This window comes from Polistes canadensis, unplaced genomic scaffold (assembly GCF_001313835.1).
Source record: "Polistes canadensis isolate GaletaPanama2010 unplaced genomic scaffold, ASM131383v1 scaffold_51, whole genome shotgun sequence".
Lineage (NCBI taxonomy): Eukaryota > Metazoa > Arthropoda > Insecta > Hymenoptera > Vespidae > Polistes > Polistes canadensis.
In genome coordinates this window covers 779,557-797,370 of record NW_014569598.1, presented here as the reverse complement: position 1 = coordinate 797,370, position 17,814 = coordinate 779,557, and the positions used below count along the sequence as shown (strand labels likewise).

Sequence of the window (17,814 nt, the reverse complement as noted above, 5' to 3'; positions counted from 1 at the left end):
GTCATGAGCGGGAGATATGTTATACGCATGCGCAACCATAAATTCAAGGCACCAGCGCACTTCGAGAAAAATGAAAGTAAAGTTGGTACACCTGCAGGGGATATATTTATTTTTCTGTTTCCAATTTTCAGATATTTACCCACAAAATCTGATAAATTTTTATAATAAAAATATATATATATATCCATCAGATTTTCCATAATTAAAATTAGAAGAAAAAGTTAATTTAGAAGAAAAATTTTTATTTCTCTTTTAAATTGAAAATTATTTGTGTTAATTGTAAAATATAAAATATAATTATACATGCATCTGATATATTTATATTAGACTACATATTTTCGGTAAAGTCAATATATGAATTTTGCGACGAATGTGAAAGTTGTGAAGATGTTGGAGAAGGCGTATGTACAGAAGATGATAATGGACTTTGAGTTTGTGGATACGTATAGGTAGCAGTTTGCGTATGAGTGGTGGATCTATTTGCATTGGATTGATTATTTTGTTTGAAGCCTTGCATTAATTGGCATTGATTAGTTAATGGAGAATTTAATGGGGGAATCAAACACGTTGAGGGTGCAGATGCAGAAGGGGGAAAGCCTAGACTTAATCTAGCTTTCTTAAATACATTTAATAATTCACATTTAACATCGAGCTTGATATCGTCTGGTATCTTTTTTAATTCAGGTACTAACGACAACACAAATAAAGTGTCTTCGTCCTTTTCCATAGTCTCTTGACAACGTTCTCTTATTAATTTTTCAGCTACGCTTACAAAAAGTTTATCCTCCTCTAACTGTTTCATATTTTCTTCTAACTGTTTCATATCCGACGATATATTTTTCTTATTACGAGAACGTGATTTAAGAGTAGCTTCCATCTCTCTTAGCTTTTCTGGTTCTTTCTTCACAGACATTGTCATATTCTCTACATTTTCTATTACCGATATCGGTTTTACAACAGTTTGTAGAAAACTCAATTGATTATAATACCTATACCGCCTTCGATTAGCTGGAGTTCCTTTCTCTTTTTTCATTTTTAATAATTCTCTAGAGTAACAGTCTCGCAAACTTTTCCACTTTCTCTGAAAACGTAAGGCTGCAAAGATAATAATGCTTTAAAACACCGTAATGTTAACAAACTTTGAACTTTTGTTTTATTAACCATTACACTCATGCACAAAAAGAAATTGTTCAAAGTACATTAGACAATAAGAAACAAGGCATTGTAATATCAAAGATTGTATTCTCGCATAGAGAAAGATTTACAAAATTTACCAATATTATTTCTCTCAGGACTAGATGTTCTTTCAAATTCAGGACAAAATTTTGTAATAACTTCTTCCCAAGCGTTCTTCTTAGTAACTTTATTGGTATAATCGTCGCTGGATAATTCCCAAATAGCTGGACGTGCTTCTATTTCTGATATAAATTCTTCAGTGTTTATATTATTAATATCTTCCATGTTGTGTTCTTTATAAGTAACATTACCGCGCCACACTAGACCACTAAATACTTTGGCAAAGCAACTCGGTGGCGCCACAAAGAGTAACAATGAATGTTTTTGTGTGTTAAAGAGAAAACATTCGTTCGATAAATCCAATTATTATTAATAATTAATAATGGAAAATAGTTTTTCAACTTAAAAACACGAATGGAAAAAACAACTCTCAATTGTTTTCAATCGAATATTCTCGACAAATTGATGACGACAATAGAGTAACCTCTTCAACAATTGAGCCACGTATAGCAGAGAAGTGGCGCCGCATTAGTGGCACCGCATTGGTGGCGCCGCATTGGTGGCACCGCTTACAAGCAGATGGCGTCTAAACAACATTTCTTTGATTTCATATAGGAATTTTTTAATGTCTAACATTGCTGACCTACATAATTCTAACAATAGAAGAAATTTTCATTTAATTCAAATTTTTATCCAAAGCATATCCAATTCAAGATTATGTGTGATTCATAAAATAAATTGATTTAATATAATATTAATTTATCTGTGTGCTGCCGCAGACTTGAGGCGACTTTGATGACTAATAAAGTACATTTTATTATATCCTAGAAAATTCCGACGAAAATCATCCAATCTTTTTTTCTGTAAATATAATATCAATGCTTTCATACGTTCTATTTTTCTATCTTTTCTATTCACTTGTCGCTTTAATACAAAAATTTGACGTTGCAACTTGTCAATTAATATATCTTTCTTCCGATATCTATAATCATGTTCTATTTGCTCTTCTACTTTTAATGTTAGTTCGTTTAATTCATTAGAATATACTAGTGGATCTTGGAAACTTTGCCCTGGTTCATTAGAACACTCCGGTACATTTATAACAGACGTTGGTAATTTTTCTTTTCCTAAATTAGACTCGTTCAATTCCAAACTTTCAGGATAGTTTGAAAATACAGATGGAATGGCGTCATGCTTTAATCTTCTTATATATGGATACAAAGCTGTACCAGGACGATGCAAGAAATCCTGCGGCTTGAAATGTGCACTACAAATTCTACTTGCCTTAGAAGGCTCCCAATCTTTTCTATGAACCGCTTTTATCCATGCTTCGAGTCTATGCTTATTCTTGAAAGGAAAACTATAAAATAATATATATAATTATATGTATAATATAAAAGAAATGCTATATTGATATTGATCTAAATGAGGTTAGTTCACTAACAGTATAAAATTATATTATAGATAGTATATATATACATAGAATAAATATTATTTATTTATCAACTACTAGACAAAAAATGAAATTACAATTATAATAAAATGTACTTACGTAAAAAATTGAATCTTTTTCTCTTTAGAAAATCTATTACTACAACCATATACACTACATGATGTAGGCATTTTAAATAATGACGATACTTTACAAAATATTTTTTTCTAAATAGATTTTTGCATCAATTTTAATCAGATTGAGGTTTCGTCTTGCCTTTACCAATAAATGGCGACTTCTCAATGATACTTACTTTCTTTTTTAACACCAGATGGCTCAATGGTATTCTAAAAATCAAACACATTCATTATTTAAACATAGTTTGGTATTTAAATTCTTTTGATATTTAATATACATAATAAATATATAATTAATATTATAATAGAGTTAATAATAAAGAGAGCAAATACTTACTAATTAAATTTGAAAATATTTAAATATAGACAATTAAGTTAATTGTTCAATTTAAAATTATTATTGATTAACTATGTTTATTGTTACCTGTATATTATTATTCATTTGAAATACCTAAAAAATGTGCATCAATATATTTTATGCTCCGTCGATAACGTCACTTGTCGGTAACAGATTCCTAGCCCCTAACAGTAGGCAATATTAAATTAGCTAATCTGTATTAAAAATCTACAAATTTCGTTATTATCAATACGAAAAATAAAAAAAAAAAACGAACATTATTAAACAAATACAAAATCGATTAAAGTTTTATTCATTTATTCGTCCATATATTTTTTCCTCTATAATTGTCCTTGATTAATAAATAAAATGATTAAAATTATCCAATATATATCAGAATAATGAAAGTTATGAAATGATTATTTGAGACGTACTTTTTACCGATAATAGAAAAAAGTTAATATTTGCAATCAACAACAAGAAGAGTATGACGAAAAATAACGAAGATAAAAGGTTTGCGCGCGCAGAAATCAATGAGACGAATTTCAAAGCATGCGCCCCTTTAATATTCCGGCAAGATATAAAGTGTCTGCACAAAGTGTTTGAGAAGAAATAAATAACGCGTTAATCAAGTGCTATTAACCGATCAGTGAGAAACGTACATGGTGCACTTTTTTCTTCTTTGCCTCTTCTATTTGTCTGTCTCTCTTTATTTTCCTAATCCTCAAATAACCCTTAAATAAATTACAAGTGTCCAATCCTTATCATGGATGAGTAAAAAATAAAAAAAATTAAAAAAAACCATTAAATCAATCCTCTCGATTGTCTCTTAATCTCATTTGAAATCTATCGATTTGAATAATCCCTAAGTGCAAGGAAAAATATACAAAATGGACGAAAATCTCAGTCGTGGATACGTGCAATTAGGAAAAGCAAGAGGGATGAACGAGTTTAAATTTTCTAATGGATTCACGCATCTTTCACCGCCGGTTGACAAATGCAATTTCATCTATATGGCCTTGATACTTGGTGGCATAGGCTTCTTATTACCTTACAACAGGTCTAGTACTAATCATTTATTTGAATTTATTATATTTATTATTAATTATCTATTATTCGGACCGTATGTCAAAGACCTTCGAATACTGAATAGTGTCTCGTGGTTTGACCTTTGTAGAAATGATGAACCACCTTGCAGAATCGATGAAAATGATATTTTTATGCTTACAGCTTTATAATCGCTGTGGATTACTTTCAAACGAGATACCCTGGCACGACGGTAATATTCGACATGTCAGTCGTTTATATTACAATGGCCTTTTTTGCAGTATTTGCTAATAATATTTTAGTTGAAACATTGTCCCTGAACATGCGAATTACTTTTGGTAAGAAACAAAAATGCATTACACTATTTAATTATTCCTGAAATCATGACAATTATTGTTATCCTAATTTTTGTATTACTTTGCTAGGCTACTTGGTCTCGTTCGTTACATTAAATTTTGTTGTTATATGCGAAATTTGGTGGGAAGTATTTGGTGCTGGTACTTCTTACAATATCAATTTAATAGCTGTGGCTATTGTCTCACTTGGATGTACAGGTATATATTGCTGTTATTACTCAACACATTTCTTTGCTATACGAAATTATTTATTTCTTATTATTGAACATCTTTTGCTTATTTAACAGTTCAACAATCGAGCTTTTATGGATATACTTCAATGCTTCCTAGTCGGTATACTCAAGCTGTTATGACTGGAGAGAGTAAGTAAATTGTATTAATCAAATTAAATAGTAAAATCAAAAGTCATTATTATGTATACATCATTTTCATGCTATGAAACACTTTTCGAAGAAAACATTTAGAAAATATGAATTTGAATATAGGTGTTGCTGGATTTTGGGTGTCGATTAATCGAATTATGACGAAATCATTGTTGAAAGATGAGCGTGGTAATACGTCGATGTTTTTCGTATTGTCTAATTTGACAATACTAATGTGTTTCGTGTTACATCAAGTGGTACGAAAGACAGATTTTGTACAATTCTACATAACACTATGCCAAGAGAGAAATCGCATTACATTGGAACCAACGGAGGACGTTGGCCTGGTAACCGAGTGATTTTAACGTTGGCAATAGCAATGGGATTGAGAGATTAAAAGATTTCATTCGACAGATGGATCCGCTTGATCAGGTGGGTGACCCAACTAAAGGTCAATATGGAATATTGAAGATACAAACTAGTCCGCTGGGAACTGATTCTGCCAGTGCAAGTACAGATCTTAATGGTAATTTACTGTTTTGAAGAATAATTTCTATCTCTTTTTAAGAATACATAAGAATAATTTGTATTTATTTAGGTACTGGGCAATACTCGGCATTCTCTTTTAGTAATCCTGTTTATGAGCCCAGTGCACCATCTGGAAATCCACCAGGAAGTGCTGGTCCAACTTACAAAGTTGAAGACGTTGTGGTAATGAGAGGATCTTATGCTAATCAAAATAGCAAACCTTGGTCTGGTATTAAAAGTAAGTCCCTTATTATTTACTTCATTTTATCGTTCAATCAATAAAACCAATGGTTTGTTCGAATTATTTCTAGGAGGATTATTAGCGAGATACGAAGTCTCTAAACTAATCTTCCCATACATGGCTAGTATCGGAGTTGCATATTTCGTAACTCTTTGCTTATATCCAGGAATAGTGTCGGAAATTGTATCTTGCAAATTTGAATCATGGATGCCAGTTATTTTGATGACAGCTTTCAACGTTTCAGATCTCTTTGGCAAGGTAAAGAATGAATAAACAATGAATATAATAAAATAGGCCAAAAGTTGAAGATTTCAATGAACTATTTTTTAATTGGTTATTTATAAATTGAACAGTTATTAGCAACTATACCATACCAGTGGAAACGTACTCACTTGCTCTACTTTTCAAGTGCAAGGATAATACTAATTCCTTTATTTTTGTTATGCGCTATACCCAGAAGCGCTCCTATTTTATCAGACGAATGTTATCCATTAGTATTCTCCTGGCTGCTTGGTTTAACAAATGGTATAGTTGGAAGTATACCAATGATCCAGGCACCTAGTAAAGTACCAGAGGAACATCGCGAGCTTGCAGGTACGAAGTAATTATTATTTAAAAATACAACAAATATTACGTAGAACAAAATAACGTAATAAGAAGCTTTAACAGAATCAAACTAATTCTGATTTATTTGTTTGTATGTGCATATAACAGGTAATATAATGACTTTGTCTTATATAACGGGCTTGACAATTGGCTCGTTGGTAGCATATTTAATGGATGCTTGTTTCGGTCCTCCCTTCCAAACTAAATATTTATGCCCGAAATCATGGAAACTATCGACGACACCATTAACTAACACAACCTTAAATATTATAACAAACGTCATGTCTTCCACTTTACCTACCATAGAGAAATCAACAACGATATCGAAATTACAAACTCATTCTATTCTCACAACTGTCTTGACAAGTACTATTTTAGCCAATAGCACAATTTTCACGGACTTTTCAACGACGATCTCACCGAAAACTTTGGCCAATATTACGACCTCGGTCAGTAATGCAATTTCCCAACACTAAAACGCACATGTTGTGTACCGTGTCGAATCTGGTGCTATTCATTCTTTTGAATAATTATGCCTCTATAAAACGAAGGAGATTCTTTTAAAAATATAAGGCGAGAAAAGATCTAAAATCTCTACACGATCGTTTCGATATTTTTCACACTTTCTTTTTCCTTAAAATCATTTTTTTCATTATTGACTAACAAAACAAAAATATCAATAATTTCGTAATAATTATTTTTTAAATATAACACCAGATTGAATACACGCACACGCAAAGTGTCAACAAAATCAAATTCTTTGAGATGTCATTATCCTACCATAGGTTTATAGAATTTTGTTTGGGTCTATTAAAAGCCAGAGATTAAACCTAAATAAATATTGAACACAATATTTTAACAACATGGACAATGAAACGAAAAGTATGATTCATGGACATTTGTTTCTTCCAGTAAAAAATTCGTTTTCTTTTTGAAAAAACAAATTATATAGTTCATGCAGTAATTAATTTGAATTTGTTAATACATTGTTAACACGTTGAATACTATTTGAATTTAATTTCAAAGTGTTTTTAATAAGATCGATTAAATAGTAGTTATTAATTTTATTGTTAATTGTTATTTAATAGATAACATTTGTTAATGAAATAAAATATTGTTAATAGACGTGTGAAATTTGTAAACTCCTGATCAGTAGGCAAAATGTATGCATTTATATTTTACATTTTACAATTAGTTTGTAAAGCGAGGGGGACATTGAATGCGCAAATAACTCGTCGACGAGTTTCGAATTCGCAAATATAATACAATAATAGTAATAATTAAAGAAAAGAAAAAGAAAGAAAAAAAAAAAAGCAAAATCTCTTCACGTGTTAGATCGCATTAAATGAAAAAATAAAAAAAGCATATCATCGAAATAATTAGAGAGAAAAGAAGATCCTGGAAGTATATCCTCGGTTAAGTACTCTATAAGTTAACAAATGGTTGTTTCAAATTGATCATCGTTGTTGGAGTTGCCTGGAACCACGAATAAAAATAAAAAGACAAGAAAAAATAGAACAAATTCGAAATAAATAGAATAAAATGTTAGCGTTCCTGGCAGCTCTAACGTCAATTCGTGGACTGTTAGATAGAATGCTTACAAATAAATTAATTAAGAAAAATGTATAATTATGATACAGTGGTATTATGTACGAAATTGTTACATGTCTTTATGTGAACGATAGTTGGCTCCCTCTCTTTCTATATCTCTCTTTCTCTTTCTCTCTCTCTCATATAAGTAACGATGTATGTAAAACTTCGAAGTTTATATTGTGTGAAGAAAAAAAAAAAAACAACTAAAACGACAAAACCAAAAACAAACAAGCTAGAAAAGAAAAAGAAATGATTAATTCATTAATAAATGTTTGTTAATTAGCCGATCATTATTTACGTACTTAAAGACATATCGAAGAAAGTATGTGAAGGATACAATCAAATTTTGTAATATTTAAAATGTAAGAAAAAAGGAACAAACGAATGATAAAATTAACGTTTAAGGGGTCTATCTTTCTGGTCGGTCAAGCGGCACAAAAATAATATTATTTTTGTGAATATTTGTGCAGTGTTTCATCATGGTTTGCAATTATTTGTGTGCCTTATTATTACACTTTTAACTAATAAAAAAAGAAAGGTACTTATATGGTAAAGTTTTTAGCAACTCGCCTAAATGATTTCTCCGATTTGATTAGAAAAATTCTTAAATCAATTTATCAAAATGCTTGACCGAAATGATTAACTGAAAAACAAAATAAAATGTTTGCGAAGGTATAACGAAACAAATGCGAGAATGTCTTTGTATCGTAAAAAAAGTCCTCTCTCACTCACTCTCTCTCTTCTCTTCTTCTATTCTATCGTTTAATACAGTGGTTCCCAAAATGTTAAGCGCAATAATATAAGATGTTTCATTTATTTTTAGCGAATATTTAATTGATAGTTATTATTTGTTAAGTTTAGTATCCTTTATGGATCCGAGAATGAACAAAGTTTGGGAATTACTACTTTAAAATCTATAAAATTGAGTAGAACATTTCTAAAAAAAAAAAAATTGTAAGAAGACACTATTACGATGAAATTTAGCTAATCCAATCTAATGTTAAGCACTGTCAATCATATTAAACATATTTTATCAATGGTTAAATGTACACACAAATCATATTCTCAACAAAAAAACATATCGCCTATTAAAGAAAACATTAGTCGTACATAAATATCTATATCTTTGCGTACTCTGCATAGAAATAGTCTATTACGATAAGAAATTAAAAGGAATTACAAGTTTTTTTTTCTACTGGCGAAAAAACTTTTCAATTCGAAAAATGAGAATATCTGTACTACTAAAATAAAGAAAAACGAAAATTAACAAAAAAAAAAAGAAAGGGGGAGCAGTACCGATAGTCTTTCGTCGTAGAATAAACATTTGAAACGAACAATTTTTCATTTAAAAACAATTTTCAATAATACATTATTATAGTAATATCGTCGAGAAAAAAGTTAGCCGTAGATTTGTTTATATAGTAATTAGAAACGACTTCCAAGTGTGTGTAAGTGAAACATTATGCGAATTAATTGTAAGTAATAATTGCATTTGAGAAGAGTAGAGAAAGGAACATATACATATATATATATATATATATATATATGTATATATATATATATATTTTTGTTAGTCGTATCTTTGTATGTATCTCATTTTGCTACATACATCCAAAAAAAGAAAAGAAAAGAAAAAAAAATGAAAAAAAAAAAAAATATTTGTCAAACAATTAAACAATATTTTCATTTAAAAGAAAAAAAAAAAAAAAATAGAAAAAAAAGAAGAAAAAGAAAAATAGAAATTCTTTCTCTGACTCTAAAATGAATCATATCAATTAATTATATTCGTCATATAATCATATGATATACAAATTTACACACGCATACGTGCATACAATTCATACATAAAAATGATAAATATCGTATTTAAGTTTAATATAAAAAAAAAACATATATTGTGCTCGTTCTATTGTACATATACGCGTAACATAAGGAAGTAAAAAAAAAAGAAACAGAAAATTAACACGGTATTATTAGTGTAAATTTAAATCATCGATCGTCTACTACATAACATTTCCAATTAGTAGACACATAAAAATAAAAAAATAAAAAAAATAAACAAAAAGAAGAGAAAAAAAAATACAATAAAAAAAGGAAAAAGAAAAATTGTTTTCTGCGAAACGAGTTGGAGATTTGTATTGAATTAATACAAATAATTAATTGCTACGATCAAAAGTGGATTAATATAAGGACCGAAGAATTGTGTACTCTGTGTAAAGACTATATAAAAAATGTATATCGTTCTTTGCACGAAGAAAACCCCCATCTTGATACGAATTGTACTAATTAAATATAAGTACGAATATGAAAAGGATTAAATAAAGAGACTATAATAATAATAATAATAATAATAATAATAATAATAATTATAAAAAAAAAACACAGAAGAAGAAGAATAAGAATAATTAGGGAGAACAATTTATGCGAGTGATAAATAATATAATAACAAATCGTTATGTTTTCTTTTAAAAAACTATACTTAATAAGTAATAGAAAAAAATCCTTGCTTGTCTCTTTTTTTTTTTTTTTTTCTTTCTTTTTTATATTACATCATTACTTTTATTATAATTTTTTTACTTCCGTATATTTTTTATTGTATCAAATGCGACACTGAGTACATTACTCTGCAATTAGATCAATAAAATAAATAAATCAATGGATCATAAAAGGATTGACATAATCGTTTAAGGATTAATCCAAATTAAAAAAGACAATTATTTCCAATCGTTTGCAAAGATTTTACTCAATGTCGCGATAATATTACTCTATATGTACAAATAATAAATACATATATATGTATATATATATATATATATATATATATGGAAGGAATTTTTTTCAGGGTTGCATTAGAGTGAAACGAGTATGCTCCCCTCAGCAGGCGAGGGGAGCAGTAAGGGGGAAAGGGAGAGAGATTATGTCATTTCATATTCGAGACATACAAGTATACACAACTATTATTAATTCTTTTTACTCTTACGTTTCTGCCCTTAGTTTGGAAGAATATGCCCTTATAGTCACACGTGTGCGTGTATAGTACGGAATGTTAAGATCATTTCATGACCGTACGAATATACACCTGTCGTGGTTTGTTTCCCTTACAGTGTCTCTAGATTCCCACCCCTAAGCACATTTTATAGATTAGGCAAAACCCTTTAGGCCCGAAATATATACATTGATCCTCTAACATATATATATAAATATATATATATATATATGTATATATATATACATATATAATATTATATCTTAAATAATTATTATATAATATTAATTATTCGAATATTACGTTAAAATATTTTCTATCATACCATTTCTTTGGCTCTGAAATTCGTCTATATTATGATATTTAAATATGTTATTTTATGATCGTTGCGTGAGTTTCCTAGCTTTCATTTATATTCATGTAACCAATAAACAATCGCGCACGTTTACTTTCTACGTTGCTTTAAAAAAACAAAAAAATTGTTTAAATTACAAAAAGAAAAAGAAAAAAAAAAAATGAAAGCTTCAATTGATGGATTGTATACTACGAAATAGAAATCTAGTTTCTACAATGAACGATCCTGCAAGATGGTACCGTTATTGGAACGATTAAAATCATTCTATCACAGATTAAGGTAAGTGTCAGTAAAAATAAAAACTTCCATTTCAGGATGAATTGTAACGTGGTGGTCATTTGAGATATTTAGCAGCCCAATCAGTTCTACCATGGAGACCACCACTTCCTCGAACATTTAAGACACTTCCAAAGAGATTCGATTGTAAGGCCGATTTATTTTGAGGTTCTAAGGCATAAAATAACATGATTAAAAATTTCAAATTATAATTCAAGACATTGAAAATTTGATTGCTCGCATTCTAGACAAAAAAAAAATAGAAAAATTTGTCTAGAAAAATTATTAGAATTTGATTATATTTATATATATATTTCTAGTGATACTTATACTCACTGATATTTTGCGTACCATAAACACTGGGATAAGGCATTCTTGAGTTTTGCTCGGCTATGTAACGATTTCTTGGAAGATAATGTTGTCTCGTTTGATTCTCGACATTCTCTCTGGGCCCCCAAAAAGAATCATTGAATTCTTCATATTTTTCTGAACTTGGTGGACCGATCGTGCCGTTCATCGTCACCCTTGATTGATGCGAATCGGTGTCTCCGTTTCTTCAATGAAATAAATAAATAAAGAACAAATAAAAGTAAAATGATATAAATGTACACACATAATAGTAAAATTATTAGACAATTGAAAAGATGGAATGTGGGTAAGGAATTGTTTTATTGAAGGAACATTTAGATTTACATGGGACAACTCTATTCGTAAAATGGTATTTATGGTTAACAGGTTAATGACATTTAATTTGGTTCTATTTTTATATATTCATATATTAATATATCATTGAATTACAAAAATGTAAGAATCGAATAATTTTTTTTTTCCTTTAACTTACAATTAGACTTGAATAATTTAGAGAATTATCGATGCGTAGGTATGTTAACAAACTCTCCAATTTGTTTTCTTAAATTGGTAATACTTAAGAAAATATAAAGCAAAAAATGAAATCCCCATAAAAAACAATAGCAACCATGTAATATCGGAATAAGTTAAAAAGTTGCCGAATAAATCATTTATTTTATCGGAAAGTTGACTATCGACAAATTCTTTGATCAAATAAGAGAACCTAAGAATTTGATAAAAATATTTCAATAGAAATACTCGAGCATTTGCAGCGGCATACAAAAATATGTTGAAAAAATATTTCAAAGCGAACAACGGATAAAAAATGAAGATAATTACTTGATAAATAAGACGACCGAGCTTTGTAAATTCTATGAAACTTTTGGAAGATTTTGATAAAGATTTAGCATAAAAGAATTGGATCAGTGTATCTTTTAAATGAATAATGTACGATCGACTACTCACTTCGGAATTGTACGATTCTGTATGATTAGTATTCCACAAAGACTTGTGTAACCATTGTAAAGAAACAAAAGTTTGATCATAATTAAAAAATATTGGAAAAATATGTAAAGCATTTAGTAATAATTCGATCGGATAACTAAGATAGAAGATAAGACTAGCAAGGATCAGTACCAAATGTATAAAGAAAATGGTCGCGATAGTATTTCGAAAGTTTCGATACCTGGACGACAAATTCGTGGTCTGGCCAGCGACGTACCGAGCCACACTGAGATAATGTTGTTTAGCTGAGACCTTCCTAGCGTTTTTCGTAGCCGATTGCGACTGTTGTTGATTCCAATTCTTTAATTGCACCGTCTCGTTCCAAACAGGCAATGACCAATTGGCATTGGTCTGCTTGAAATTGTCCGGTGGTTCGGCATAGTTGGCATTCCAATTGGCACGATTTTCTTTGTAAACTCGATCAGGTAGTAGCTTAGTTTCCATGCTCTCTGGAACTATCTTGCTTCTGACGATCGGACAATGACTAGTATTAGATAACTGAGCGACGTCTTGATTAGGTCTGATTATGTTATTCGTGCAACACACCCTAAAAGATCCGCGAAATCATCTTCGTCCCATTTAGACGAATGGTTATCACGTTTACGATTATTATGATTCAACAATGGTAATACCGGTTGTTGCTGCGGTTGTATATTCTTCTCTTGCATTCTGAAATATAGGTTTTTCTAACTAATACATTGTATTTATTTCATTATTATTTTCCAACGTATTTTACCTAGATTGTACTACGTTATTATTGATAACTTCGTGCTGCGGATAATTGTATTGTTTCGGAATCGGCGGTGGAAGATTGACTTTGTTCATTATCAATTCTCTCTGCGACGCTACTCCGATTTTCTTACTGCTAATCACACGCGGTACACCAACTTGGAAATATGGATATCTAAAATATACAAGAAAATTCATCTTAATTTTGCAATCACAAATACGAAGAGTCTATATTTTAAATGTAAATAATATTTCATCGTTTATACCTCAATGATTGTTGTGCCGTTGGCCTCTTTATAGGATTCCATTGTAACATGTCTTCCATCAGTATCACAGCTTCTTGACTAGCGTTAGGTATCAATATAGTTAATGAAGTTTTCGTGAAATTTGGGAATTTGAAATTCATTGCTGCTGCTAATTGAAAACCTTCTGGCCAGTCGTCTTTGTCAGGTGTACCAATAACCGAACATATTTTAAAGATCTCGTCTATCTCACTTTTACCAGGAAATAGTGGTCTGAATGTGTAAAGCTCGGCCATGATACATCCAACAGCCCAAATGTCTATAGGGCTGTTGTAATTTGTGGAATGCAGTAATACTTCTGGTGCTCTGTACCTGTCAGTTTAAATGAAATCTAATAATTAATTGTTTCAAGTTGAAAATTGTATTCTCATCAAATTCATTATCATTAAATCACTATTTTGTATTTTATATACCATGAGAAAAGATTAATTTAAAGAAAAGGAAAAAAACATCAATTCGTTCTGTATTAACAATTACAATGATAGCTATCTGAAATTCATTAATTACCATCTAGTCGACACATAGTCGGTATAGGGTGGCCTCGACCGTATTTCCCGGGCTAATCCAAAGTCAGCTATCTTGACCAGTTCCGGCCCCATGCATAATAAATTTTCCGGCTTCATGTCACGATGAAAAAATCCGTGTTTGTGCATAAAAGCGAGTCCTTGTAATACCTGATACACCATGTTTCTGATCACCGGTTCTGGGAAAAGTTTGTCTCTAAAAAAATAAAACAAGAGGCCAAACAAATTTGATCAACTTCGAGTAATATAAAAATGATATTATAATCGATTCGTTGATTTATTTCATTTTCGTGTTTGTTTAAATATTAGCTAGATAGACTACGCTTCATACGTCAAAATATATCGATAAATAATTCTGCGTAGAGATACAAATATTACGATACATCAATTATTCAAGGTAATATAAAGGATTGCCTATCTACACAAGTGTACAATTTATAATTCGCGTAAAAATATATGAAAAAGAAAAAAAGAAAATTATACCTATCCTTCATTAATTGATAGAGGTTCTCCTTCATATACTCGAAGACAAAGTATAGGACGTCATTTTCTCGGATAACTTCCTTCAACTTTACAACGTTCGCGTGGCTAAGTTTCTTCAAGGACTGTAAATAGTTTCATTATCGTCAATCGAGTTCGCACACGGAATCAAGTATAAAACTTTGATCAGGGTAGAGAAAAGCGATAACAGGGTGAAAGCGATAATAGGGTATACCGCCCTAAGAAAAGGAAGGTATTCCTTCAAAACTTTTATACATACATGATCGAAAGAATATTTTCTAAATTATCAATTAGTATTAAAAAAAAAAAAAAAAAATAAAATTAGAAATAAATGAAATATATTGAAAAATAAAATGTTTATTAATTCTAATTGATAAAAAATTGCAAGAGAGATTCGATAGAAATAAATCAATAGTCTGCGTGAATTATTGTTGTTAGAAACCTGACCTTGACCTCGCGAAGATTCATAGCTTCTTCCCAAGAATAGTATTTCCTTTTCATTCTCTTAATGGCGACCTTTTCACCAGTGTCGATGCGTTCACCGAGAACAACGGAACCAAAGGTACCGTCACCAAGTTGGTTCAATGTTATATACCGATTCATTTTTTTCCACATTCGTCCAATCAGGAATTTGAACTATCACGCTAACCGCACGGCCATACACGTGTCCGATACTGAACGCGACCAGTCTCGCACATCTCTCACATTACTGTAATCAGTAATTCAAAATGATATATAAAAGTATTGAAAATTTCAATATTACTTAATTATTACTTAAATAAATATATATATTCGTTGATATTATTTCTTGAGTTAATATGATAAATGAATTTGATAACGTTTTACACGCTTACCTATTATTTATTTCAAGACAATTAAATTCTTTTCTAGATGATTAAAATGATATGAAATGTAAGGAAAGAAAATTTATTTGACCCAATAAAAATAAACCATTAATGAAATTCAAGTTTCTATAGTTTTATCTGGCATAATTCAACGTCCAGTTACACTTGTCTTTACCGCAATGATATCATTTTATATAGACGTTATAAAAGCTCGATCATATATATTTGAAGGTTGAATCGATATAATGCCATACTCGTGTGCAATAGTTTTACGAATAACACGTCAAAGCTTTCCTCGCTATTTCCACTCGAACTAGACCTTTATGAGTAATACTTCTTCTCCAAATTTTAATGAAAAGAAAGAACACTTATTGTTAGATATTTATTGACTCGGTATGAGGCTACCACGCTCGAATCAAATTTTTCTCTCGTCCTGGTGATTCACGAGGTAACGTCTTATATCGATTTTAATAAGCGAATAAGGTCGATTCAAGTTGTCACGAAAGAAAAACTTGCATTGTTTTTATAAAAGGTAACATAAAGGTAATAGAAAGGTAAATAACCCAACCCACGCTTATATACTACCTACTACCTATATGCAATATATTAAATTATTATATATGCAGGGTTTGTGAAAAGTTCATGATTCAGTTTCAACTCGACAGATTTTACTAACGTAATTGTATAATGATTTTATATTTTCTTAGAAGAAACCTAAAAGCTAGCGGCGATAATCAGATCGATTATAGGATCGACTATTCCGTAGAGAAACCTTGTATTTTGTGGTAAAGGAAGGTACAGAGAACCTAATCTGGGTTACTTTTCATGCATGCACCGTTTCCTGAGATTACCATTTTCTTAACCGAGTTCGAGACACGCGAGAATATGGATTTCCTAAGCGTTCTTCTATTTTAAATATATTTTCCTTTAAAAAATCCACCCCTTATACAAGTTAAAATTTAAAAGCAATATTTGTCAAAATGTTATTTTTTAATATATCATTTTAAAGCTAATCAAAATTCTTATCTACTTATTTTTAACTAACTTGTACTTATAATCAACTAATTATCGATTTATGTTTTCGAGCAAATGATTAATAACATTTCTATATATTTATAATATATTTTTGTTATGTAAATAAAATTTCTACAAAATAAATTACATGCGATTAATAATTGGTTAATGTAGTGAACATTCAAAAAGTAGTTGAAAACAACTATAAAATGTTTGTTATCTTTCTGTAGTATGTCTCTATGCGGGAAGTATGTAATCATGTTTTTTTATGCATTTGTACGTTTCAAATTTATATAATAAAAAATTCTTAGTTAAAGACATACAAACGGTGAAACCATTAACAATACACTATATGTATACGCATAAAGTGTACAATGAACTAATAAATATTTCATATTAATGACGTTATACATTAGTAACGCGTTTTAACAAAATCGTTCTTAGAAATGAAAAATATCAATATCATGTTATATCGATTAGAATTTTCTCTTAGCTATTATTATCATACTATAGTTTTTTTTTTTCGTTTCTTTATGCGAAAGTTAAATAAACTTGGTATTCACGCTGTTTATTAAAAAAGAACAAAAATATGTATTGCAAGTGACGCGAGTTGTGGTAGTTCAAATTATTATAAATATTTTCAAACAACAATATTGATAAATGTAATAAATTAGTAAAAGTTAATTACAATCATAAATAAATGATTATAACGATCATGAAAAAACTACGTTGTTTCTTGAGACAAGAGAAATAAAATTTTTGTTATAATATTTAACTCGATCTATTATAATTATTTCAATAAAATAAAACTGATAATAATAATAAAAATAATGAACTAATCAATAAAAAATATTTGTAAATACTCACTTAAAAAATCATTCAATGTCGATGATAAATCGTGAAGTATTTAATCATCACCTTCTTGAACGGTTGGTAATCGTAAACTGTAGTACAGTCGGCCATGCTTTTATCAGTTTCTATGACAACATGGTGTCAAACCAATAACTTTAAGATTTCTTTGTTGCCCATGCGCTATACTCATCATTTTTAAATT

The 17,814-nt window shown here is 29.7% G+C and overlaps 3 protein-coding genes across 4 annotated transcripts; 1 reads left to right on the top strand and 2 right to left on the bottom strand.

Annotated features, from left to right (window-relative positions):
* Positions 1 to 233: 233 nt before the first annotated feature.
* Positions 234 to 3,008, bottom strand: LOC106785486. 2 transcript variants are annotated; one of them, XR_001381529.1, is made up of 3 exons: positions 2,789 to 3,008; positions 1,275 to 2,596; positions 359 to 1,095 (listed from the first exon to the last, which is right to left on the bottom strand). XR_001381529.1 is itself a non-coding variant. In XM_014746015.1 (2 exons), the coding sequence occupies exons 1-2, from the start codon at positions 1,459 to 1,461 to the stop codon at positions 329 to 331; spliced, it is 954 nt and encodes a 317-aa protein (XP_014601501.1). In that variant the 5' UTR covers positions 1,462 to 1,994; the 3' UTR covers positions 234 to 328. The 2 variants fall into 2 exon arrangements, 1 of the variants encoding a protein (XP_014601501.1); XM_014746015.1 differs by lacking the exon at positions 2,789 to 3,008 and having other exon boundaries at positions 234 to 1,095; positions 1,275 to 1,994.
* A 686-nt stretch (positions 3,009 to 3,694) lies between these two features.
* LOC106785485 (equilibrative nucleoside transporter 4) lies at positions 3,695 to 8,079 on the top strand. The gene is made up of 10 exons (XM_014746014.1): positions 3,695 to 4,202; positions 4,373 to 4,527; positions 4,615 to 4,743; positions 4,833 to 4,907; positions 5,031 to 5,254; positions 5,322 to 5,433; positions 5,506 to 5,673; positions 5,747 to 5,934; positions 6,030 to 6,270; positions 6,391 to 8,079. Exons 1-10 carry the CDS (start codon positions 4,033 to 4,035, stop codon positions 6,756 to 6,758), a joined length of 1,830 nt encoding a protein of 609 aa, XP_014601500.1. The 5' UTR covers positions 3,695 to 4,032; the 3' UTR covers positions 6,759 to 8,079.
* A 3,104-nt stretch (positions 8,080 to 11,183) lies between these two features.
* LOC106785498 (serine/threonine-protein kinase ICK) lies at positions 11,184 to 17,793 on the bottom strand. Its single transcript, XM_014746047.1, has 10 exons — positions 17,628 to 17,793; positions 15,349 to 15,610; positions 14,884 to 15,005; positions 14,384 to 14,596; positions 13,841 to 14,188; positions 13,582 to 13,749; positions 13,392 to 13,514; positions 13,027 to 13,311; positions 11,829 to 12,046; positions 11,184 to 11,663 (listed from the first exon to the last, which is right to left on the bottom strand). The coding sequence occupies exons 2-10, from the start codon at positions 15,514 to 15,516 to the stop codon at positions 11,551 to 11,553; spliced, it is 1,758 nt and encodes a 585-aa protein (XP_014601533.1). The 5' UTR covers positions 15,517 to 15,610; positions 17,628 to 17,793; the 3' UTR covers positions 11,184 to 11,550.
* Positions 17,794 to 17,814: the final 21 nt, after the last annotated feature.